This window comes from Centroberyx affinis, unplaced genomic scaffold, assembly GCF_046629955.1.
Source record: "Centroberyx affinis isolate AG114_WGS23_722 - 3 ecotype Tasmania unplaced genomic scaffold, CSIRO-AGI_Caff_v1 ptg001793l_1, whole genome shotgun sequence".
NCBI classification, from domain to species: Eukaryota; Metazoa; Chordata; class Actinopteri; order Beryciformes; family Berycidae; genus Centroberyx; species Centroberyx affinis.
The window spans coordinates 138,227-163,859 of record NW_027280183.1 but is presented as its reverse complement, the minus strand read 5'-3'; the positions used below and the strand labels follow the sequence as shown (position 1 = coordinate 163,859).

General features: G+C 39.8%; 1 protein-coding gene across 1 annotated transcript; it reads right to left on the bottom strand.

Moving 5' to 3' along the window:
- Nucleotides 1-15,628: 15,628 nt before the first annotated feature.
- LOC139652413 (beta-1,3-galactosyl-O-glycosyl-glycoprotein beta-1,6-N-acetylglucosaminyltransferase-like) lies at nt 15,629-25,054 on the bottom strand. Its single transcript, XM_071529490.1, has 6 exons — nt 24,928-25,054; nt 21,257-21,364; nt 17,801-18,502; nt 17,572-17,665; nt 17,008-17,412; nt 15,629-16,774 (listed from the first exon to the last, which is right to left on the bottom strand). The coding sequence occupies exons 3-6, from the start codon at nt 18,118-18,120 to the stop codon at nt 16,289-16,291; spliced, it is 1,305 nt and encodes a 434-aa protein (XP_071385591.1). The 5' UTR covers nt 18,121-18,502; nt 21,257-21,364; nt 24,928-25,054; the 3' UTR covers nt 15,629-16,288.
- Between the last annotated feature and the right edge of the window lie 579 nt (nt 25,055-25,633).

Sequence of the window (25,633 nt, the reverse complement as noted above, 5' to 3'; positions counted from 1 at the left end):
CTGCATCACTTTGGTTTTAGCTTGGTTGCTAAGGCATAGTTTTGCCTCGCCAGAAATCCCGGGAGTGAGTCAATTTAGCACTACCATTTTTTCATGTATGTTGGCTTCCCCAAAAACATGTCAGCCTACACAGCTGCAGCCTAATTCTCGAATGTGCATGCCGGCGGTGGGGTTGTACTGGGAAGGCATGCCAATTTCATCCATTGTTGGGCATTGATCATCATGACAATGAATACTTGTGATGATGGCCAAAGTGACTGAATACATTGAAATCTCTCTCTATCTCTTATCACGAGTTATGGGTAAGAAACTAAATTAAAAGGCACAGGGATATTGAAGACTAGTCAGGAATAATTATAATAGAATAGTAATAATAATAATAATAATCAGAAAACTGTCTTAAGTGAAATGAAAACCAATGCATGCAATGGATTTGTGTTGAGCACTGAATCTGAGGAAAAAAAAAATTCTAGGCCTTACAGCTGAAGAGTTATTGGAAAAACTTTAAAGTTGCATGTTATAGCGCAACCATCTGGCTGACTGGTTTAATTATGTTGCCTCAGTAATGAAGGACACTTGAAACCTATTTAACAAATTGATGAAGCATGAAGAATTATGCCTCCCTTCATGTTTGTGCATCTTCATCATCAATTTCATCCATGTGTCAAGGCCAAATAGTTATGAGTATCAAAAAAGAGGCATGATGTAAGCAGCTCAATCATGCTGTGTGTAAAATCTGGTGGAGACTGAGTCAACTTTGTAGGAGAAATTGTAAAAAATAATATCTATTGCTAGGTTGGCCTGAAGGTGGGTCTTTGCCATCAACTTCATTTGTGCAGCACGCCCAAACAGATTGGATTTTCAAAACTGAATAACAGGCGTAATTTAGGAAGTCCATATATACTGTGTGCAAAATTTCGTTGATCAACTTTGCAGGAGAAATAACAAAAAATAGGCTTTGCATAAAATTTAAAATGGCAGGAAAACTATAATGGTGGAAGAAGATGAAGCAGAAGAAGGATCCTAACAAGAACATTAAACTTTATTTGTTTATTTTATCAAGTATGCTATAAAGTTTGCCCTGCCTTGCCTTTATTTATATAGCACCTTTTCAAACAAACATTACAAAGCGCTTTACACTCCAGGATAAATAAATGCAGCGAAAGAGTAGATAGACAATGAGAATAGACAGACAGAACTCTGACAGCTCTGACGAGAGCAGGTGGTATGTTTTTTTATGGGATTATCAAAAGGGAGTGATGAGGAAATGATCTATGAGGAAATGATCTATGAGGATTAACATGGCAAAAATACAGGTGCTAGGCTCTCAGATAGCTGTGTGTGTGTGTGTGTGTGTGTGTGTGTGTGTGTGTGTGTGTGTGTGTGTGTGTGTGTGTGTGTGTGTGTGTGTGCGTGCGTGCGCATGTGTGTGTGCCTGTGCCTCTGTGTACACTGTAGGTGTGTGTGTGTGTGTATACTGGGGCTTAATTGTTCGTCTTTGCCAGTTGAATTGTGGGTACTTGGTTTGCCCTACTTTGTAATTCTGATGACCCGCCCCCTCTTTCTGGTGCCAAAGGATAGACGACCCCTCCCCTGGATATCTGTTACTGATTGTGTGTGTATGTGTGTGTGTGTGCGCATGTGTGCATGTGCGATGCTAAGATTCAAGTGGTCATGTGACTTGATTATGGAAAAAAGAGTCACTCATGCTGGGAGAAGAGAGAGTGAGGGGAAGCTAGGGGTCCTGAGATAGAGGTAAAATAACTGACAGAAAAAGCTGGTGAGTGTTTGTGTCTTTGTATCTATTTCTGCGACCGTCTATGTTCATGTGTGTACGTGTTTCTTTGTGCTGCTTCTCTCCATTGTTAGCGGTCCTTATGCTAATAAGAGTCTGGTAGAGGGGCTTTGGTTGGGGGAGGGAGGGGGGGGGGGGGGGGGGGGGGGGTAGTCAACACTGCTCAGTATTGTCTCCCGGCCCACACGTGCAGCTCTGGGAATGAAGCAGTGAGTCTCTCTCTGCCTCTCTCTCTCTGCTCTCTCACTTCTATACTCTTTTATCTCCAGATTTCTATCTCCAGATATTAAACTATACTGTATATATATAGATATTAAATTCCTCCTTTAATGTCATGGGAAAAGTGTGATTTTTGTTGGGTTTTTTTTTTTTTTTTTTTTTTTTTTGTAGATGATTGTCTTTGGATTGTTTGGCCCGATATTGTGTGTAGCTGTGCCTATGGTGGTGGTGGTGATAGCGATGTTAATTTATGTGGTGGCTCATTATTGTATTGCCGTGCCTCCGAGCAGGCCCTCTCAACAGGGAGACAATGCAGCAAGGATGATGATGAAGATGTCCTCCAACGAGGAAGGCGCGGACGATATGGATAACAGAGAAGGTAAATGGACAGCAAGTTAAACTATCTAATGTCGTTGCCATTACTTGAAACCTTTTGGTATGTTCTTACTGGTGATTTTTTCACTTCTCAGAAATGTATGGAGCTCAGTAAAAGAATGCCATTGTTTGTTTGTTTTTAGGTCCTGGAAAACTTTTTGCAGTGATATGCATATTGTTTCTTGCACCTTTAGCTGTTTTGGGGGTAAAATTATAAGATAGCTCTCATTATTTGCTGTTGATGCTTTATGGAGGTTTTAAGGAACAATTTTCAAGAACATGTTAGTAGTTGAAAGAGAAAGAAAAGCTATTGTCAGTAATGAGGGTTACTTACCTCTATTAAACAAAGGACTAACTAGTTAGAAAACTGATGCACCTTCATTTTTTGTAATAGTGCTTTCTACTGCTCTGTGATGTGATTTCTGTTATCATATAATCATGAGATGTTCACACGATTATCCATTGAAGCGTAAACCTTTTAACACCTTTTATCATCAGAATTTATTTTTTGCCAGACTTGCCCTTGTTTTCCACATTTGTCAGGGAGGGACAGGCATTGGGAGTTGGAGTTGGAGGTGGTTGTGGTGATGTCACAAACATAACTTTTTTTAAACACCATATCACACCAGTTCTTAAGCTTTTTAGCCCCAGACCTAAATGAGACATTCTTATTCTATGGCCCTGGGACCCAGTCTCATTAAAACATACCCACTCTCAAGAAATTAAGCCAAATTAAACCATATTTCCCTCTCCAGACCCACCCTCCTCCCTGGACCTGTCGGGAGGATCCAACCAAAGGAGGAAGCTGGCAGCTCCGCCCATGAACGTGTCACTGGACCGCAGCGAGGGGTCCCTTCTCTCAGACGATGCCCTGGATACAGGGGACGAGGCCTTGGACACCGGGGATGACCTGGATATCAACATAGATGAGCTGGACACGCCTGATGAGGCCGACTCGCTGGAGTTCAACAGACACGGTCAGACACACCTGATGATGACGGACATACGTGTTCATATGTACACGCAGGACACGCATACAGACAGATCAACACAGAAACACTCTCTCGCAACACATACACACACAAAAAACCAGCACACTCACAAACAGACACACCGTCTCACATGAATACACAGCAAAGGCACACACATACTGTACATACAGTACTGTGCAAAAGTCTTAGGCACCCTAGATTTTTTATATTAATTTCTTATAAGTCTTAGATGTTTATTTGTTTTCTGCATTAGTGTGTCAGTAGACTGCTGTTTATTGTAAATTTTTGATATTCAGAAACTTTTCATTTCATTCGTTTTGAAAGCATCTTCGCTTTATGGATTTCTTTGACATTTGCCTAAGACTTTTGCACAGTACTGTATATGCACCTGCATGGGCAGAAATGCAGAAATACACACAGATAATACACTGTATTTTACATGGTATGCAATCATCCATGTGGGTTTGGTGGCATCTACCGTGTTAGTCCGTCATGCCTCTATCTATAGAGTTATGAGGAGGATGAGGAAAATGAATGGAATATAATGATTAACTTCCCCTATCTTTGCTTTCCCTCTCCTCTATATTGTCCAAAAAACAGAAATACCATATACATTACATTCACTGTTATGTTTGCTTGCAAAACTTGTAAAACATATAATGTCAGCTTTCTTTGATATCACAAGCAGGGGACTCTGAGCCAGCCAGCCAGGGTGCAGGGTCGGGGCCGAATGAAGCTATCCCAGAATACAGTGCGGCTGAGGAGCGCAGGGACAGCAAGCTGTGGAGGAGCGTGGTGATTGGAGAGCAGGAGCACCGCATTGACATGAAGTGCATTGAGCCGTACCAAAGGGTCATCTCTCACGGAGGTACACACATACACACAGATGCTTAGGATGCATACACACACAAGTACCATAGAATCATGTCTCATGGAGGCAGACACACACACCCACAGTCTGTGTCTTTTATGTCCTTGTTATATATATATATATGAATGGAATATAATAAGCGATAAAAGTGATAAAAACACTGTATATCTACTAAGGACATTATTATTGATAGCAAAGAAAATGATCACGGTTTCCTGGCTAAAGCCACAACCTCCAAGTATGAAAAAGTGGAGAGAAAAGATAAAAAGTGTTTATACCATAGAGAATATTGCTGCTAAACTACAGCTGAAAACAGATATATCTACTGCTACGAGGTCCCCGATTATCAGGGTGCTCCTGAATCTCTGCACCTGAAAAGCATCCCTTGGGGTTTTCCTTTGTTTACTTATTATACATTTATTTATTTATTTGTTTGTTGTCATTTTTACATGCAAATGGACAGTGTATGGATATCTCCCTGTGTGTATTTATGTTGTATGTTATATATATATATATATATATATATACATGTATATGTACATGGCCTTTTATTAGGGCATCCAGCTCTACAATCAACATGTGGTTAAACAGAATATCCCGTACAAGTGACTCAAAATAAGACACTCAACAATCTAGATAGACTAGATAGACTAGAATTAGATAGACGAGACACACATTGTGAGTATTCTTCTTGTGTCCATGCTTTCAGGTTATTACGGTGAACAGAATGCCATCATTGTGTTTGCAGCGTGCTTCCTACCAGACAGCGACTGCGACAATTACCATTATGTGATGGAAAATCTTTTTCTGTGAGTAAAACTACGTCCCATGTGGTCCACTGTGCGTCGTCTGTCTCAAACCCTTTGCACTTTGCCAGGCCCAGTTGTCCTTGTCCTTGTGTCAGTATGTAATACATGCTGTAAGTTGTCTACTGGATTGTATCTACACCAGTGTCATCACGACAAATCCCAGCACATTTATTGTACTTGACAATTAAAGGAATTGTTGTTTTTTTCATTAACAATGCCGTGTTTGTGTTTGTGTGTGTGTGTGTGTGTGTGTGTGTGTGTGTGTGTGTGTGTGATTTCTAGGTATGTAATAAGTACTCTGGAGTTGATGGTGGCAGAAGATTACATGATTGTTTACCTGAACGGTGCCACACCTCGCAGGAGGATGCCTGGTTTTAGCTGGATGAAAAAGTGCTACCAAATGATCGACAGGAGGTAATAGACACACACACACACACACACACACACACACATAGGAGTACGCACGTACATGTTGAGGGCGTGCTTCAAGGATTCGGGGGAATGGGCCAAAAGTGCACAGTCGTCGGTGTATTGCATTTCGAAGATCTGTCAGGTTTGAGTTTTGGTATAGACCATACAAACTTCACATACCTGTTTGCAAGGGAGCCAAACGTGTGTCACATCACTTTTGGTCATGCTGAATAGCAATACCATCAGGACAAATTTTTAAATTTTTCAAATGGCAATATGTCAAGCGGTTGCAGGACTTTCATGTCAGGACTGTTCTATTGTGGAGATGTAGAACTTTTCCAAAATGATGAATCAAGCTTATATTGTTATTGGCAAATCATTTGCGGCATGAGCCTGGACCCCACTAATACAGTAGCTGCTTGCAGCTATATTTATTATTATAATTATTATGATTATTATTGGAAGTAGTAGTAGTTTATTCACGTAACAAATCTATTTACACCACTTCTGCCTCCTCTCTTGTCCCAATAGGCTGAAGAAAAACCTCAAGTTGTTCATCATCGTCCATCCTTCTTGGTTCATACGGACAGTGCTGGGAATCACCAGACCCTTTATAAGGTCTCATAATTGCACTTTAGGCATTTAGCTGACACTCTCATCCAGAGCGGGTTACAAATGCAACAACTAGAAAAAGGTCTTCACTCATATTCCCTTTGACACAGCTCTTTGAATTTTCCTCAAAAACCAAACATTTTAAAAATCCTTTCACATCCTTTAGCCATGTCCATAGGAAAGAAATAATGGAAGGCAATGCATACTCATTTTACGTGTGGATAGAACGTAGACAACACGGCCAAAACAACACCTCATCCCCTGGCTGGATGAGCCACAGCTACAGGCATAAAAAGCCTTGGCTAGCACATGTGTTTAAACATTTTCAGTTTGTTTAACTTTTCAAATTTGTTTAATATGAGACAGACCAGCTTCTTTGTGTCCCGACCCAGTTTCTAAATACCATGCACACCACTGTATGTCATGCCTGTGGTGTATGTATCATACCACTGGAAAAGAAACAATTGTGTCAGCGTTCCCACTGTGGTTTAGCATTTTCCACTTAAATTTACCAGGAAATGTACAGATTGTCTTCGATGAATAAAAAGATGTACATGCACCATACAAGCACATGAAACATCTCACAATTAGGCCTACAATTTTAAATAATCTTCACTAAATGTATAATGTCAATCACCTGTAATAAGGCTCTAGTGCATGTAATTTGAGGACTGAGCCTTGTGCCACTGTGATTAGTGCTTTCCATCCATATTAATCCAATGTATATATTTATAATTTTCCTGCATTGCCTATTGAACAAAATAGAAAAGGTATGTATAATATGACTATAAATATATATGATGCACCCTCTCTAACTTTGGTCCTCTCTGTCCCTGTGTCCTGCTCTCATGCCTTCAGCTCCAAGTTCAGCAGTAAGATCAAGTATGTGCACAGTCTGGCGGAGCTACGGGGAATCATCCCAATGGAATACGTCCACATTCCACCCAGCATTGTCAAGTGAGTCAGCCTGTATCAACTTTCACACACCTGCAGCCATTTGAGGCTAGTTTTAATGTAAATTCTCACAAAGTACAAACATTTTCTCTGAATAATTGGAATGGTATTGAAAGCGATTTGATGACTCTGCACAACTAAGCTATCAAGATGTGTCCTGCCGTTTCTTTGCTTGAGTTTTTAAGGGATCAGACAGGGTATTTGGGGATGCCATGGGAATATCTCAAGCATTTGTCTCCCACTGCCTGGCACAGTTGTCAATGGCAATGAGCAGATGCAGCAAAGAATATATAAATATAATGGCCAGACGCTGACACGCAGACACAATGACACATTCTGTCATGTTGCCATCGACTGTTCACATGCTTCCATCAGGGTGCCAAACGGATTTTTTGAATTGGCTGTTAAAACCTGTGTCAAGTCTGTGTTTCCAAGGATTGCCAAATATACATATCTGGTTCTCATTCCAAGTCCCTAACTTAGGCACGCTCGTGCCTCTCTCACTCTTCCCCAAGGTACGAAGAAGAGAGGGGTTTACACAAATTTGCATGCATGAGGTAAATCCACTAATCTGCCTGTGTTGGTCGGTTGGTCATGTAAAAGTCACCCTGAACAATCCTTGTCCACTGCTACACTTTACCCCATGCCATGACTAACTGACCCTGGACGTCTCCTTTTCGAACCTAATGTAAAGGCAGATTCTGATTTGTTTACTTCTCTCAGTCTGTGATGTATCCTTCCCTATAAATTGTTTCATTTCACCTCTCCTTGACCTCTGTGACATTTTTAGTGGGACTTACCTTGACCCTGATCCTGGCCCAATACCCCTCCTCTCTATACCCCTCCCTTTTCCAATCTCTACCAGCTAAAGGCCGATTTATAGTTCTGTGTCGAAATGTCGCCATAGGTGTTTGCTGTGCCAGCGGAACCTGCAGAGGCTTCCGCTGTAGCTTATCTGCACCTCTCCAAACATGTCCAACTAAATGTCTGTCGATGCAAGACCACAAAAACTGTGATTGTCCCACTTCGTATTTCCTCCTACGTGTGTCTGCTTGACGTCCGCCGATAGTGAAGACAACATGGAGCAGATCGAAGAGAGACGAACTGAGGAGGTTCGCAAATATGTTCATCTGTGGGACAATCATCTCCGAATTATAAAGACTACTAGATGTCACTGAATTCGTGGCGAGAAATAGAGTTTCAGCGAATGTAAACACTACAACTTCTGTTATTATTAGTTTCGTGCTACCAAAACATGACACTACCATCTAGTGTTTCGGTGGTCTACGCACAGAATCTCCAATGCAGAACTATAAATGCTCGCACTGCCGTAGGTAGCAGCGGCAACAGTACGCAGAACCATAAATCAGCCTTAAGAGGAAAAACTCAGACTAGGAGAGTGTCATCATGGCACCCCAGTTCCAGAACGGCAAATAAAATACCGCATGCACATTGGCAGGTTTTACCCACATAGAATGAAAAAGTGTGATGTGTTATTGCCCAGTTCTAGCTTGGTCTGTGTAACTCTGTCCATGCCTTGTTTCCCCTTTTAGACTTGTAGAAAAAGACAAGGAGGAGTCATTTAAGTTACAGAGGTCAGACATAGGTTGTACTACAACTGCATACGGTTGATGCATTTTCTTTCACCAGAATAGTGAATTCTCATTTTGTGTGCCTCCAGGCCTCTGTACAGATCAGGAACAAATGCAGCCCCAGCCTTTTAGTAATAGGCCTAATAGGCATCCTCGCCCAGATAGCACAATAAAATTCTGACAGATGAAAGACATTTAACAAACCAAATTTAATAGATTTGTCAACAATGTATGTGTGCTGGGCAGGCTGTCACTGAATAGGGATCAGATTATATTGTTGCCAGTATGAGCAGATGGAAGAGGAACCCTAGGTCTAACAGTGGCTCTAACTGGGATGTTGATAGGAAACAGGGCAGTCTGTATGTCCATGGGAAGAGGCAGGTAACCAAGGACAGTCATCTCCTACCTCACCTATCATTAGGTCATGCACCAACGCATGTTGCAGAGTTTTTAGAGCCTTGATCCCTCCCTGTCCCTCCCTGTCCCCTCCTTTACCCTTAACCTATGGCAGTGTGGAGATACTGATCCCCAGCTGCTGCATGTGTACTGACAGTGTGCTTGTCCCCTTGACTCATTAACCTCCCTTACTGTCTCTTAACCTTTGCTCTCTACCCTCCAACATAACGCTACACCAGACTGGATGAAGAATTACAGGAGACTTCAGCTAAGTAAGCAGTGAAATATTGTTCTCTGTTGATGAGTATAATATGAGTATAATAAATAGTATAAATATAATAGGGATCCAATTGTTTGCAGTGTTAATTGGTACTTATAATAGGTATTTATTGTTAGTTAGTTTCAACTTATTGTATAATAATAATAATCAACGACAAAATTACATCATGAGATTGTGTGGTGACTACATATCCGCTGTCCTTCTCTGCCTTCTCTCTCTCTCTCTCTCTCTCTCTCTCTCTCTCTCTCTCCTTCTGTCCCTCTCCCTCTCTCACCTTCTCTCTCTCTCTCTCTCTCTCTCTCTGTCACTCAGAGCCGACTAGAGCGGGAACTCAGCTGTTTGACAGTTAAAAGACGCCTGGCTGCTGCCTATCTCCCCCCTGCAGTGTACTGTACTTTACAGTCTATACGCATATAAAACCGACCTGCAGCATGACGGTGTATGGTGCTCCCACACAGGTGTGACACTAACAACAGGTTAGAAGAAAGAAGCTGTGGTGCAAAGCATCAGGCAGTTGCTTGTGTGGTGTGCTGATATGTTCATTGAAGAAAGTACAAACCTGAGTGTACTGTACATAATACATACAGTGCTGGACATGACACTGTGATGAAGAGAAGAGGCGTTATCCTGTGTTACTATACTCTTTAGGACTACACAGCCTATGATAGTGATCTCCATTCAGTAGTTTTTCCTGTCTGAGACATCCTCTTTAATTTGAATCGGGACAACAATGCTTTGATTCTTCTTTCATGTGTGATACTGCTTGCTTGTGAATTATTTTGGGACCTGTCATATCATGTCCTGCTATGTTTTTACAGCTTGTGATAACGGTGTTATCCAGACTTTGGCATCAGCATTATATGCTGTAATGTACCCACGTCCAAACTTCCAGCCATGGAAGGAATTAACTGGCTTGATTACATGTATGTACTGTACATTGTGTAACCCATAACAATAATAAGGATGGAACATCTGTATCCATGTTGAGGCTCGTCACTCCTTCACCTTATTGCCAAATATTGGCAAACGAGCAAAAACTGGGAAATGACAGGATCAACACAACCACTACCCCCCACTATTACTTCACCTGTTAGTAAACTCTCATCTTCTCACACCTAAACTAAAAATCTACCTTTGTGTTTGACAATTGGGACGTTAGCTCTGTCGACACATCTGACTCTGTTGGCTGTCAACAGACTGTAATAGTAAGAGCCATAAAGACTAGTAGCAATGCTAGTTAGGTCACTTTACCCCGCTGTAGCCTACAGGTGAACATCCGTTAGGGTGATCTACCTTCTCTTACATGCAGTGTTGGTCAATAGTTCAGCATTCTTTTGGATGTATGTTAGATTTAACAGCATGATTAATGAAGTGAATATTATAAAAAAAAAAAAATTGTTTGCTCTTCATTTTCTGTACTGATGTCACTATATGTCATTCCAGATTTGTTTTTGTCAGTTTCACGAAATAAAAAGAATAGCTAGATCTAAATAAATTGCTTTAATGACCCAAATATTGTGGCAAGCATGGATGAAAAGGAAACAAACAGAATCAAACTCTTGTCTTGTGTTAAACTGATTTGTCTTTGGCTCACTCTACAATTTAATTGATACTCAATGAACATTCATTCCCCATAATTCAAATTCTATTTAGGCCCTAAATTTTGTCAAGTTTAGTTAGTCAAGGTTTGGAAAATATATAAAAATTAGCAGAAGAAAAAAAGGATCATTCACTGTCACACGCCCATTTTATTTGTAATGGCATGAAACCAGAATGACCAAACTGGTTTCTGAGTAATATCTGTTAGCAATGTAGAGGAATTACATTCAACCGTCTTTCTCTAGACATTGTGTACAAATGACAAATAGGCCTGCATATCCAGTTGTTCAGGTATTTTATCATCTAGACAATAGTTGAAAAACACAGTGAGTCTCCTTGCAGGCGGCTCCCATTACAAATTTCACTTTCTCGCACATCATATCATGCAATTCATGCAAAAAAAGACTGCTATGTGTAGGATATTCTCACTAATATATCACTGTGAAAATACTTGTGATGACATATCCTTATGCTAGCAAAATTGCAGTTATCAAACTGTAGCTCCAATGATCTGTTTCAGATCTCAGATCTGAATGCCCATCCCAAAAGCAGTGAGCAGGGAAAATACTGAAATATATTGATAGAAAACAGCATTCCCCTAAAATGTAGCACCAATGATGATTATTGCCATTAATTTAACAATATCTTTATAGAGATAATTATTTTTTCTCCATCTGCCTCAAAGTTGTGAAAACATTGTGTATGAAACAGAATGTTCAAGCGATGTCTTTAAATTATGTATGGATTTGAACAGGGCTAAAGTGATACAATGCATTATTATAGCACTTATTGTGTACAAATGTCAAAAAATCTTATCGTAACTAGTCATGGGTTATCTCAGTTTGTGTGTGTGTGTGTGTGTGTGTGGTGTGTGTGTGTGAGGGAGAGAGGATGTGGGAGGGTGATGAAGAAAGAAATATTGTGTTAGAGAGAGAGACAGTTACAGGTACACAGGTTTGTGTGTCTCTATCTTCATTTGCTTTTCATTGTGTTTGTATACATTCATGTTTGTCAAAGGTGGCTCACAAAGTATTAATTTGCTGTAAAATATGTAAAGTATTTTACTTCATTAAAGATGTTTCTGTTCCTCCTCAATAATTCTGTTTTTTCAATATAGAGTCCAATGCACATATCACAGCGACAGCAAGTGAAGCTCATAAATTCAGTGTTTCAATGTTTTTTTTTTTCTCTTTTGGTAAATTATAAATTGGCTTTTTAAAGTCACTGTCTGTATCCAATGTTTCACTGCGACTTTCACTATTGAATACAACATATTTTTGAGGAAAAAACAAAACTTAAAACAAGAATCTCATCTTATCTCAAACAGATTTTTTTTTTAATTGGTCTAGCACCCAGCAATCAGAAAAGATTAATAAGATAACATAAAAAAAATAATAAAAATCAAAAATAAACATGATGGACAATATTCTCTGTAGTTATCATCATCTGATGAGGAAACGCTTTAATGAGATGTTACTGTGATTCTCTTGAGTGGTGCTTGAGGCTACATATTCGGGGTAATTTTACATTACATTTTTCTACTTCAACAGGTAAGATAACTGAGAAATTAAGTGCAGGTGAATGGGTATGTCACACCCACCATGGTTTTGTTTGAAAGAGTAGCCTATGTTCTATGCATTTTTTGTTGCTAAAATCTAAGATAAGATAAGATGAGGTAGCACTTTATTGATCCGTTGAGGAAATTCAGATGCCACAGCAGCAATTGGGAGACAATGCCAAGGAAGCCAGTATGTGCCAAGTACAGGAAGGTAATAAAGAAAATAGGTACTAAAGTTAAAAAAAAAAAAAAAGGTAATGTACATGATATACAACAATAGAGATACATAAATGCAAATAAAAATGCAATTTCAAATCTACTGTTATTTTTTGAAAATTCAGAAAACACAATTGCCTGAATTTATTGAATGGAAAAGTACCTAGGGGAAAAAAAAGAATGAACAGCAGTTGAATTTCAATATTGTATTGCATCCACATCGATGGACAACAAGCACAGAATACAACAGAACCTCAAGAATGAGTGATTCTTCATGCAGTGTTAGCTTGCAGATTTGCTGTGTGGTCGTCCTGGTTACATCTTGAGAATTGGGTTCATTGGCTTTATTCACATGGCAGCCATGTGGGAAACTACCTGGAAGAGCAGGTCCAGCCAAGCTCTGTCCTACTGTGAACCAAGATGCACATCATAATATATATCTGTTAAATATACATATATAATATTTACCATTTCACAGATTCCCCACTGAAAAACAGATTAGAGACAAATGAATCTCAAGAGTCTGCAGGGATAGCGGTTCAAATTTTAATATATTTGTCCCATTATTGCTAGCTACCAGAGTCTAGCCTAGGGAAGTAGTTAGACTAGTATCTTACTAACTAGTAAGCTATCTAGCTAACTAACCCTGCTCAATTCATTGTGATTGTTGTTCTGGAGACTGTTAGCTAATTTGATAAGTGTTAGGTCTATGCAAAGTCCTCACTATGTATTGAAGTAATGCTATTTTTTATATATATGCCAATCTTCTAGGTAGAGTTTCCCACCCTAAGTGTTCAAAATGGCCACAATGTGAAGGTCAAGGTCAAATGTGTCTGTTTCTGTGTATCCATCCACCAAAATATCTTTACAAAGTTCAATGCTTATTGGGGTTGTGAAAATGAACCTGTGATCTTGTTCTAGAGAGAAGGTTATGTTTACAAGAGACTGTTAGGAGTTATGACTTGGCATGATGATGATGGCAGGCATATAGACTGTCATTGGTTTTGTTGGTTAAGTGTTTGCAGTCATGTAAGCTGACCATTGATCCTTGATTGGTAATTGACTATGAAGTTTTTTGTCCCCCACACAATGAAATTGGCCTTATAGGGACGCTATGATTATGATAATTTTTGCCATTAATTAATGCCATTTCTGTTTTATTGTATAGACAGTAGAGAAAGGGGGATGACATGCAACAAGTCAGATTCAAACCCAGGACAGTGTGGTTACATGATATGAGCCTTAGCCAACTGAAAACAAAGAAAGCATTGATGACCTACCATAAAACACTAGTGATTGATTGATTGATTGATTGATTGATTGAATTGGTTTAATTGATTGATTGATTGATTGATTGGCTCATTCATTCATTCATTCACTGTTTGTTTTCAGCCTTCCCAGGAACAGTGTTGGGCAGTATAGGCATCTTAACGACATGCGTGGGCAGATTTACGTCGGCTATTAGCTAAAAAAGCAAAACAAAAGATGGAGGGTGAGGGTGACCCAAAATACAGGCCGGGGAAAAAAACAAAGGAAACATAGCTGCGACCACGTACTGTGCAGGGAAATTTTTGTGGACCAACCGACCGACCGACCGACCGACCGACCAACAGAGCGAGCTATAGTGCTGCTGGTCGCAGCTAAAAATAATGGTGGATACCTGTAAACTCCTGGCGGAAGTCTCTGGAGCATGCCGTCGTCGATTACCGTAATTATCATAATGCATTGCAGTAACAAAAAAACGGCTACTTAACGAACCCAAACAGAAGCAGATCAGAAAACAAGGAGGCTTCATACGAAAATATGAGCAAATATACAGAGGGAATTACAAATAAAGGCCTGTCTCTAATATAAGCCTGCTTCCAATAAAGGCCTGGTAGCCTCTGCAGTTGAGGTCAATATTAGAGGAAATACAGTAATAAGTGAGTAATAAGTAAAGAATAATTTATTACATTTTCAGAGTAATTTGCCCAACACTGCCCAGGGACTTTGGAAAGCTATAGCAACATCTCTTAAACATTCCATTGCAGATTGATATACCCTTGCTTCACATACTGAAATGTTTTGGGTTTTTTTACAGCACAGGGGAGGTACAGCAGATAATTTTTTTTTGTTTTTTTTTTGGATTCCCGTTCAGCAACATTATGTCCCAGAGGTGGTGAACATGAACACTGGACTTTCTGGGCACACACATACTGCAATATTGTCTGGGCTTAAACATCTGTTCCCAGTCACCTCAAGATCTACACTTTATATAAGATTAGCCACTATGAGCACAATGAGCCGCTAGATTAGCCACTTTGAGCAGCAGAATTTTTAAGACTACTCTTACTGTGAGGTTTAAAGGATACGGGTGGTGTTTTTAAAGACATTTCTAATCGTCAACAAATCCTATGAAAATAACAAAATCAACAATGCATTTGCTCTCCTCACATTACTTTCCGACTTCCCACATACCATTTTTAGCCTTCAAACCGGAAGTCATTGGCTCCAATTGTAAGTTAAAAACCTTTAAATACAGCTCACAAAGCCATAGTTTCAATTTAAAAAATCGCTAACTGTTACCATGAAAAGTCAGGCTATTGTAGTTATTACCAAATCAAATTTATATGGGAACAAATTCTTCATTACGACGGGGACTATTTTCGGTGCTACAGAACTACTTTCCTGAGATCGAAAAACGTGTTTACGGTCGGCTTATTAAGTTGTTTGAGGAAAAAGTCGGCTGGCCCGGTGCATGGCAAATTTGCAATGATGAAACATGCTACCCAGAACAACGGAATGGCTCTTTGAAGTGTTTTTAATAGTTTTTTTTAATACAATGGAGTTCTATGGCTACTGACACATGGCTTTAGACTTGTTAGCGAAACAAATTAATTGCTGATTTTGCTATTTTCATAGGATTTGTTGACAGCAACAAATGCATTAAAAAACACCAGCGTTATCCTTTAAGTATTCCCAGTAACTTACCACATTTGTTATCATTCTATTTTATACATTTTAATGCATTTATTATAAATGCATTTATTAATAATTAGTGCAAATAAGCTTTAATTTAAACATTGCTTGTAAGTAGGATAATAGAGAATTAAATGCACAGTATGTAATTTCTGCCGCTAGGGGTCTCTCAATCAAAACAATAACAAAAGACGTAGTTTGATGATGTCGTGAAGTAGTGTGGGATCATGGGAGTTTTTTTTACGGGAAAAGCTTCGGCGACAGAACGTGTAGCAAACAGGAATGAATAATCGTGATCCATCACGAGTGAGCCATAAAAACAATAGAATGAAAAAAAAAAAACAGATTGGCTAGAGTGGCTAGCTAGCTAGTTCGGTGACTTCCTTCCTCACTCTCTGACGTATCATCTGGTGTTTCCCGTTAGGGGGTAAAGGGGATATGACGCCATTGACAGGCAACCAAATGAAACGCACCGTTACCTTGAATAAAATTATGGATTTCTCTGGGTTTGAACATTGTTGGAAACATTTGGGATAATGTAAGTACACAACTCAAAAAAAAGTATAACATAGGTCTAGTCGTTTTTAGATATTTTAATGCGGAAATGTTACATATTATACCTTTAAAACAGAAAATAATTTCAGGATGCACTTAATGGATCTGAGCCAATGCCTTTTGTCTGAGATACTTCTCCAGGCAGTAAACAGCAATGGAATCTGTGTCTATGTCAAACTTATTGGCAAAGAGGTGATGCTGCTCAATCATCCACTGCAAGTCCCCAGCACCGTACACACATATTGACCTAACATGGTTGCCGTGACACACTGGATACACTGCCTCCAGCACACCCTGTGACCCTTCATGCCACGCCCACTTCACTAGCCGTGCGATAGCATTGATGTCTGTCATGTCGTATTTGGAGTTGGGCCACGTTGAGCCAGGAACACCGGGCATCCGTTGGATGGTGGCCCAAAGAAACTCATCAGGACTGTAGGTGTCTTTGGCCCACTCGATCAGCGCCAGTACTCGGCTGTCCTCCAGCACGCTGCGGACGTAGCCCCGGTTAACCACAATGTAGGCATTTCCCGACAGAATGGGCAGGTTGAAGGGTGGCGACCCTTTAGCCTGTCCTGTCCCCTGAGATGATGGAAATATTGAATGAATATGTTATGTGCCTTATCACCAGCGTCCATCTCAATAGAAAATAATCTGTTTTTTAACATAATGGATAAAGTATTCTGCAATATGGCAACACTGCTGAGCATTTGTATCCAAAAGTAAAGGCAAAGAATCTGTCTCAGCAATAAAATTTGACAGTATAAGATTAACATATATGAGGTAAAACAAAAATGACAGAAAAGAAAAAATACCTGGATTTGTCCATCCACTATCTGGTAAACAGACTGCACCCGCCACTTCTTCCCATCGGCCATTTGCTCTGACTCCATGCTGTTCCCACCCTTCAATGAACGCAGGCTCCTCACTATCTCTAAGTTGGTTTTCAGAGGGAAATCTTGGCCACAAAGGTTGATGAAGTATTTCCACGTTGTGCTGATATTATAGAGATCAGCCATACAGTTAAGGTCAGCCTGGACTCGTGGCCAGGCAGCATAGACCACACTCACAGGCCGGCTGGCCATGAAGACATTAGGGAAACAGGAAGTAATGGCCATGATGGCAGCGAAGACCGAGGTCTTGGTCTTCTTGTCCACATGGACACAGTAAATATTCTGAGGTGCATAGATGGCTCGCAGCAGACGCTCAAAGTTCTGCACCTGTATGAACAAAGTGAATAAAATATTTGTACTCTAATTATTTGTCATTTATATTTGCATTATTTTTAGGAACTGTATATAGTTATTGATTCAACTAAATTTAGATCAATACACTAGATTTTTTTTTAAATCCATCAAAGGGTGTAAAATATTGTATACCTTATGGTGAACGATGATAGAATAGGCCAGGGGGAAGTCTTCTTCTTCCTGGCTTAGAGGAAAACTTAAGTACTTCCTGCTTAACTTGAATTTCCTGTAAAGAATATATAATATTGAAGAAATACCACATGGGCCGCATGCTGCATACTGTACTATGAGTAACTGAGAAATTCTGTGTATAATGTATCAGTTATAGACATACTGAAACCTGTAATTTAGAAAACCACACCTGCAGTCCTTAGTGGCATTAACATAGTACTCATCAGGGATCTGGACACTCTTCTGGAAGTCTTTAGTGATGGTCAGCAACTTGGCCTGCTGCAGTGCCTCTTTATCTCCTTGCAGGATTGCAGAACAGTTGCAAACATCTTCAGGGTTGCCATCAGCATCTGTATACTCCAACCAGCTGTTGGTGAAACTGGAGGTAGGATCCCAGTCCATCTCTGGGGGACCGAGTAAGGAAAGCATGCATAGTAATCCCAGTGCGCCACTGAGCATCAGCCACAGCAGGCGCCGACCTGGTCTCAGTCGCTTTGTAATGGTTGCCATTTGAGAGGACCCAGGCTGAGGTGTTTCAGACTCTCAAGTGATTTCTCTATGTGATTTCCTGTTGTATCTAGAAATTATAGACCTACAATTCACATGGCCCACTGACTCGTAGTTGGTCTATAGTCATCCAGCAATTGACTGTTCTTAAAAACTAAAAAACTAAAAAGATTTGGTGGAAGTTTTGTTAGCGTGCACTGTGGCATTAGGTAATATGGAAGTTATTATTACATTTCATTCTCTCATGTTAGATGGAAGTGGTTTCCCGGACAGCATGGCTCTAAATGAGGTTTATATAGTCGTATTTGTTGAGGTTTAGATCGGTTCCTCTCAATATCCATGGATCCAGGCAGACGTGTCACTCCATTGTCACAAGTTACTGCTCCTAGAAGTCAGACAGAGAAGCAATATGAACACATCCAACTCACTAGCCAAACGTGACTTTGTGGTGTGAGATGAAAAGGTAACTGTGCAACAAAGTTGTCTATTTGATGTTAATGATATTGTCATTCATTAATGTTTCAATGAGCATCTTATTTCTTCTGGCACGCTATTAGATTCCTTGTCACCTGATTTAGTTGCCTCCAATGTCCAGCTGAACTCCTCATCCTCTGTTATATGTGAAAATATTGATCAGCTATTTTACTTTAATCCCTTCTGAGGTCCATGAATCTTTTAAGGTTAGCTGCTGACTTTATTGCAGAACTCTTGTCCTATGTTTTTAATCTCATAGTCACTAAAAATAACATTCCTAAAATTTGGAGGTCAGCTTATGTTCTCCCTCTATTAAAAAGGGAGATACTTCTAATCTGAACAATTATATGTCCATCTCTAAGTTATGCGTTTTAGCGAAAGTTCTTGAAAAACTAGTGAGTGAACAACTGAAGGAATTTTTATCCCCAAGTTGTACTTTATCCCAATATTAGTCAGGCTTCAGGAAACAATAATAATAATAATAATAATAATAATAATAATAAATTTGTATAGCACTTTTCTAAAAACAATGTTTACAAAGTCCTTTACATACAATAAAACCCAAAAGCAGTGATGTGAAACTACCACAATGAATGATAGAAAAATAAAAAAAAATAAAAAATATATATATTAGAAAATAGGAATAAAAGGTAATATGATAATATAAGGCTAATATGAGGTAAACAGGTACAACTAAAAAAACAAACAAACAAACAGAGATACAATTAAAAACAGATTGAACTTTAAATAAAAGTGTGTGCCAAAACTCAAGAAACACACAAGAAAGCAATAAAATGGAGATACAGGTACAAGTAGGCTACACTACCGTTCAAGAGTCCGGAACCACCAAGAAATCTCCATGCCCCCGAAAGCGACCGACATCCCAATCCACCAGGGCAGCACCAAACCGATCAGAAATACAGCCGAGACACCGACAATGCCACAAACCAATACCTCCACTCCAAACGACTGCTCCACTCCCCAAACCCCCCGCCCATCAAAAAATCCCCCAATACGCAGCAGCAACAGCCCCGCAGACCCCAGGCACTCCAGCCGCTAGGCCCCCAAGACACCCGGCGAAGCCCCACCCCACGCCCCCTACGGCACCTGCCACCGGCGCAAACAGCCAACAGGGCATCCCCCACGGACCCCACAATCGAGCCGCCCCCACAAAAGCCCAACAGGACCCAGACCGGGCAACCGCACCGGCCAAACCCCCAGAGAGAGCACCCGTCTCCACAAACCCGCCAGCCGACCGCAGCCCTGAGAGACGAAAGCCACCCCAAGCGCACCAGTGCCAAGAAACCGAAGACCACCACACAAAGGTGCACACCCCAGCATGAAATCCCCAGCCTCCCGGCAACCCCACGCACGGAAACAGCCCCCATCCCCCAAAACAACAGCCAACCGCCAAGTCAGGAGAGATGAGCACCGTCTCAGACAGACCGACCAGCAAAATCGCCCGATCCAAACCCCATCGAGCTCCTGCGGGAAACAGCCCGAATGCAGGGCCCGCGAGAAACGCCCCATAAGCCAATCGCACCCATGGCAAGTGCTGCAGGAAGCGCGTGGCGAAACCCCAACCGAGAATCCCGAAAGCCAGACAGCAGGAACACCCAAGGCCAGCAAAGATGTCACCGCCACAAACGGAGGACTCCCGACGAACAGAAAGTCCGAAACAGCCACCTGAAAACAGAGGCAGCAGTCCGCAACACCATCAATGCCCTGGCTGCACTCCCCGACCAGTTCAATGCCACCCCAGCAAACAAAAGAAGGAAAAGCCCCCCAGAAAACACAAAGACCCCTCGATGATTCCAAACTCCCAAACAGCAGTGCATAGGGAGTGATTCACATAAAAACCTGTTTATATAAGTGTGTTTTTAGGAGGGATTTAAAAGATGAAACTGATTTAGCTAGCCTAATTTTTCTACAGGCAGGTCATTCCAAAGTCTAGGCGCCCTAATAGAGAAAGCACAGTCACCTTTAGTCTTGAGCCTAGACTGTGGAACAACCAAAAGGGCCTTGCCTGAGGATCGAAGGCTGCGTTCCGGCTCATAAAGAGTTAAAAGGTCAGCAATATAGCTAGGGGCTAGACCTTTCTGTGCTTTAAATGTAAGTGCAGATGTGCTAAGACTCGGGTAATATGGTCTCTACATTTAGCGCCAGTTAAAATTCTAGCTGCAGCATTTTGAACAAGCTGGAGACATGAGATTGATTTTTGACTAAGGCATTTATAGAAAGAGTTTCAATAGTCTAGAAGAGATTAAATAAAAGCATGAATTACCTTCTCTAAATCAGCATGAGATAAAAATGACTTGATTTTTGGTACATTTCTTAGTTGAAGGAAGCAGGACTGCAGGACTCTCTTTACCTGCTCCTCGAAAGTCAGGTAACTGTCAAAAATCACTCCTAAGTTTCTGGCCACAGGCTTTATGTTAGATGATAAGTCACCTAGATCATGTAAAATATGATTTCTTACGTTGGGCTGCCCGAATAAGACTATTTCAGTTTTGCTTTCGTTTAACTGAAGAAAGTTTTGTGACATCCAACACTTAATGTCCTTGAGACAGTTTCTGAGAGATTTAAAGCAGTTGGGATCATTATGTCTTAAGGGTAGATATAACTGTGTCGTCAGCATAGCTGTGAAAGAAAGCATTATGCTTACGAATTATATGACCAAGTGGAAGCATGTAGAAGGAGAAGAGGATGGGGCCAAGAATTGAGCTCTGTGGAACCCCACAGGTGATGTCTGCTGTAGTCGACGATGACTTGCCTATTGTGACAGAGAAGGTCCTATTAAAATTTAGATAAATAGGATTTAAGCCAACTCAGTGCTAAGTCTGAGATACTTTATTTATTTTTTATTTTATTTATTTATTTACCAGGGACAGTGCACATTAATAAACATTTCAGTTTTCACATCAATGTCTGAATACCATGCAATGGTTACCACTCCTGTCAAACTATTTGTGGTTTCTCTGTGAATCAACCCATGAAAAAATTCATTATAAACCCATGATACTAACCTTACTTTTATAAAGTTATGTTATTTGTAATGGATAATTAATGTTTATGTAATGGAGACATTAAGGGCCTTTCAGGGATAAAATTAAGAGGTTTGGTTTTGTAGTGTATAGGCATGATGTTACTATGAAACTACTGGGAATGGTTTGCTTTAGTATACAGTGCTCACCTGGTGAACTTACATGGTAGCTATACAGTGAAATAACTGAAAATGATTTGACAAACCTGCCTGTGCAAGACCTAATTGGGTAAAGACCTTTGAGTCTATTTATTTATATTTAAATCTATCTATCTATTTATAAAGGAGTCAAATAATTATACATTGTAACATTGTAACAATTATACATTGTAACACATAAAAGCAAGGGTAAGCTAATAACCTGGTGATACATTTGAATGGTTTAGTGAAGCTTTTGTTCAGAGAAGGGACTTTTGTCAGGAATGCCTGGTTGGGGCATGTTGGCATAACTATTACTTTTCAAAACATCTCAGGCACATTTTTGGCATAATGCCTTACTCAATTTTGGATGGTTTACACTGACTTCGGGACGGTTGAAATATGTATATATATGTATTTAAAGAGTGTGGGGGCAAGACTATTGATGTACACACACATACACTCACACCCTGAAAACACTGTGTCTTGGCTTGTGTATGCTTAGGAGTGTATAGCTGCCTTATTTACTTAAGGTAATTAAGTCAACATTTTCTGCACAGGTGATCATGACCAGTGAGGAGGAGGGTGACAATAGCATCCTTCCGCAGGAGGAGCCAGAGTGCCAGCAGCAACCAGAGAAGTTTTGTGGTGGAATTAGATGAGGAGACTTTGAAGGCTCTGAAAGGTGGGTGTGTGCATGTGTATGCTAGTGATGCCTGGGTTAGCTCTGCAGCCACCTGAACCCTCCCAGACAGTTTACTGACCCACCTGCAGCCATTCTAATTGAGGTTATGAAGTGAAATTCATGAATTCAAGACATGCATCCCATTGTTATTTTGAAGCCCATGTGCATGCATGTGCGTGTTATGTCTCAGATTCCAGACCAGACTTCCCACGTTACAAATTTGAAAATAATCCAATTGACTCTCTCCCATCTTTGCTGTCATTCTCCACTGTTAATTGATTTAATTGACATGTTTAACATGGGTTGGTTTGTGTAGACAATCTAAAACGATTCAAAGGAAGGACAGAGTCAACCTGTGCACCGCTAGCGTGTGTGTTTGTTTGTTTGTGTGTGTGTGTCTGTTGGTCTGTCTGTCAGTCTTTTTTTTTTTGTTTACATCACAGCGAGACCGTAGGTGGAGGTACTCTCTGCAGTGATGCGATTATCCAAGAACGCACTAACCATGAGTGATCTATTGCATTTATACAACGGTGCGCGAGTGCAAAAGAAAGAGAGAGTGTAATTGCTGGATATCAGCACTGTTGGAATGCGCCTTGGTCAATCATATTACTCGGTCAGATTTCGCTGTTGTATAATGACATTTATATATGTGCTATTTTGTGTCTCAATTTGTTATTTACACCTGGACCCCTTTTTATATCCTTGTTTTAGAGCTGCCAGGATTGGTGGCTACCATGAAGACAGTACTCAAGTGTACTCAAGTAGTGCTTGAGTACACTGTAATGTCTTGTTGTAATGTTGTAATTTACCTTGTTTTAATCTGCCTCTTTGTATTTTTACAGATTTTCCTGGGCAACTCTGCAGTCCAGGTCTCTAAACGCCTCTACCAAAGAATCAGCAGAAGACAGATTGTGTTTTTTTGTTTTACAAAGCTGTAAAGTGTGTAAAATTTGTATTAATCTTTTAATGTCAATAAAATTGTGTTTTTTTCATAATTGAAGTGCAATTTGTCATGGAACAGAATAGCACACTTTGAGTGTACTAAAATGGTACCAGAAAGTAGTTTAAAGTGTATGTTAAGTATAACAGCAACGTATTGTAAGTATACTTCTGTAGCACTTAATACAATACTTGCAGTATAACAGTATTGTACTTAAAATACACTTCTATCATGTAGTATAAGCAGTGATAAAATACACTTCTACTCTACATTATAGTATAATAACATTATACTTAGAGTACATGCCTTTATGATGCTTAAATTGTGATAGAACTTCACTATAAATACATTTCTTATTAACATAATAGCACACTGTAAAAGTACTAAATACAGTCAGGAAGTGCATTTGAAGTTCATTTGAAATATTACAGAGGCATGCTAGAATAATAGTGAGTATGATAACTGTGTTCAAAATACACTTCTACACAACTATCAATTGAACTGTAATGCCTTTTTAAGTATATTTCCAACACACTGGTGATATAATACAATTGTACTGCAAGTGTGTTTCAAATGCTCAGGAATCCTATTTTCACTGGTGTACTTCAGTACACTTAAAGTTTGTAAAAAGTTGTGCCAATTTAGCATACTATTTACACTTCAAGTATACTCAAGTAGTACTCAAGGACTACTTGAGTACACTTAAGTATACTCGAAGGCGACAAAAAAAGCACAAAGTACAGTTAAGTGTACTTAGTACATTCTTTAAAAAGTATAATTGAAGTATAATATTTTTTCACCTGGGATACTTATGTTGAATACAACAGTCCAAGTCAAAACACTCTAACATAAAAGCAATTTACATACCTGAAAGTAAATAATGGAGGAGTCAAAATAATTATACATTATGACACATAAAACAAGGGTAAGCTATAACCTGGTGATACATCTGAATGGTTTAGACCTAATTGGGTAAAGACCTTCGAGTCTACCTGTTCAAGACCTAATTGGGTAAAGACCTTCAAGTCTACCTGTGGAAGACCTAATTGGGTAAAGACCTTCAAATCTACCTGTGCAAGGCCTAATTGGGTAAAGACCTTTGAGTCTATTTATTTATATTTAAATCTATCTATCTATTTATAAAGGGTAAGCTATAACCTGGTGATACATTTGAATGGTTTAGTGAAGCTATTTGTTCAGTGAAGGGACTTTTGTCAGGAATGCCTGGGTGGGGCATGTTGGCATAACTATTACTTTTACACTATTACATCTAAGGCACATTTTTGGCATAATGCCTTACTTGAGATAACACAGTACAAGAACAGGTGAAAAAAATTTCAAGTAACTGTAGGTCAACATCACTGAACAAAAGCAAAATTACGTGAAAATAACCTGCTGCAATAGCAGAAAGAAGATAAATCATAATATCTGTGTCATTTTATATAATACCACTTTTAATAGATATTCTGGCCTGGCCTATTCATTCTAAAATTGTTCCTACATAGAAGAAAAAATATGAATGCAGCCTACCTGTTACTTTACAGTTGACACATCTGATCCTTGTCTTTCTTCTATCTCGGATACAAACTCGGATCTAGGACATAGGAGATAGCAGTCAGAGTTTTGATAGGTGAGTCAGCTGACGCAGGTCACGCCCTCTATCTGTTGCTTTGTTGTGGAAATCAGAAAGGGGCAGGTTCAGCCCTGGTAACGAGCTGTGACTGTGTCCTTCTTGTGTGAAGACCTAATTGGGTAAAGACCTTCAAGTCTACCTGTGCAAGACCTAATAGGGTAAAGACCTTCGAGTCATTAATGCCCTGTAAGGACCGGGTAGGCAGCAACTGATAATTATAGGGTCGGTACTGATAATAAAAGAAACTGAATGTAACTACTGTTTAACTCTGACTAATGCGCACTAAACAGGTAACTTCTGCAAATTCTATTGACGATACTCTTGTGCCTCTTGTGATGTTGATTGCCTGTCTGCATCTTCTCTGCATGAAAGGTGCTATACAAATACAGTATATTATTATTATCATTATCACCATCATTATTATTATTATTATTATTATTATTATTATTATTCTTAGGGGAGAGCAGGGCAAGTTCTCACGTGGGTAAGTTGTCTCAGTGGCTTTATATTTGAAACTAAATATAAAAAAAAAAAGTCCAATTACAAAAATGTAGAAGAGGTTACTTATGTTGAATACAACAGTCCAAGTCAAAACACTCTAAC

What these genes read in the sequence shown, in the direction of transcription:
- LOC139652413 (XM_071529490.1), bottom strand. Translation starts at nt 18,120, where the DNA reads ATGGCAACCATTACAAAGCGACTGAGACCAGGTCGGCGCCTGCTGTGG. An exon ending in AATGCCACTAAGGACTGCAG is followed by an intron (nt 17,666 to 17,800) that starts GTGTGGTTTTCT and finishes TATTCTTTACAG; the next exon opens with GAAATTCAAGTTAAGCAGGA. An exon ending in CTATCATCGTTCACCATAAG is followed by an intron (nt 17,413 to 17,571) that starts GTATACAATATT and finishes TTGTTCATACAG; the next exon opens with GTGCAGAACTTTGAGCGTCT.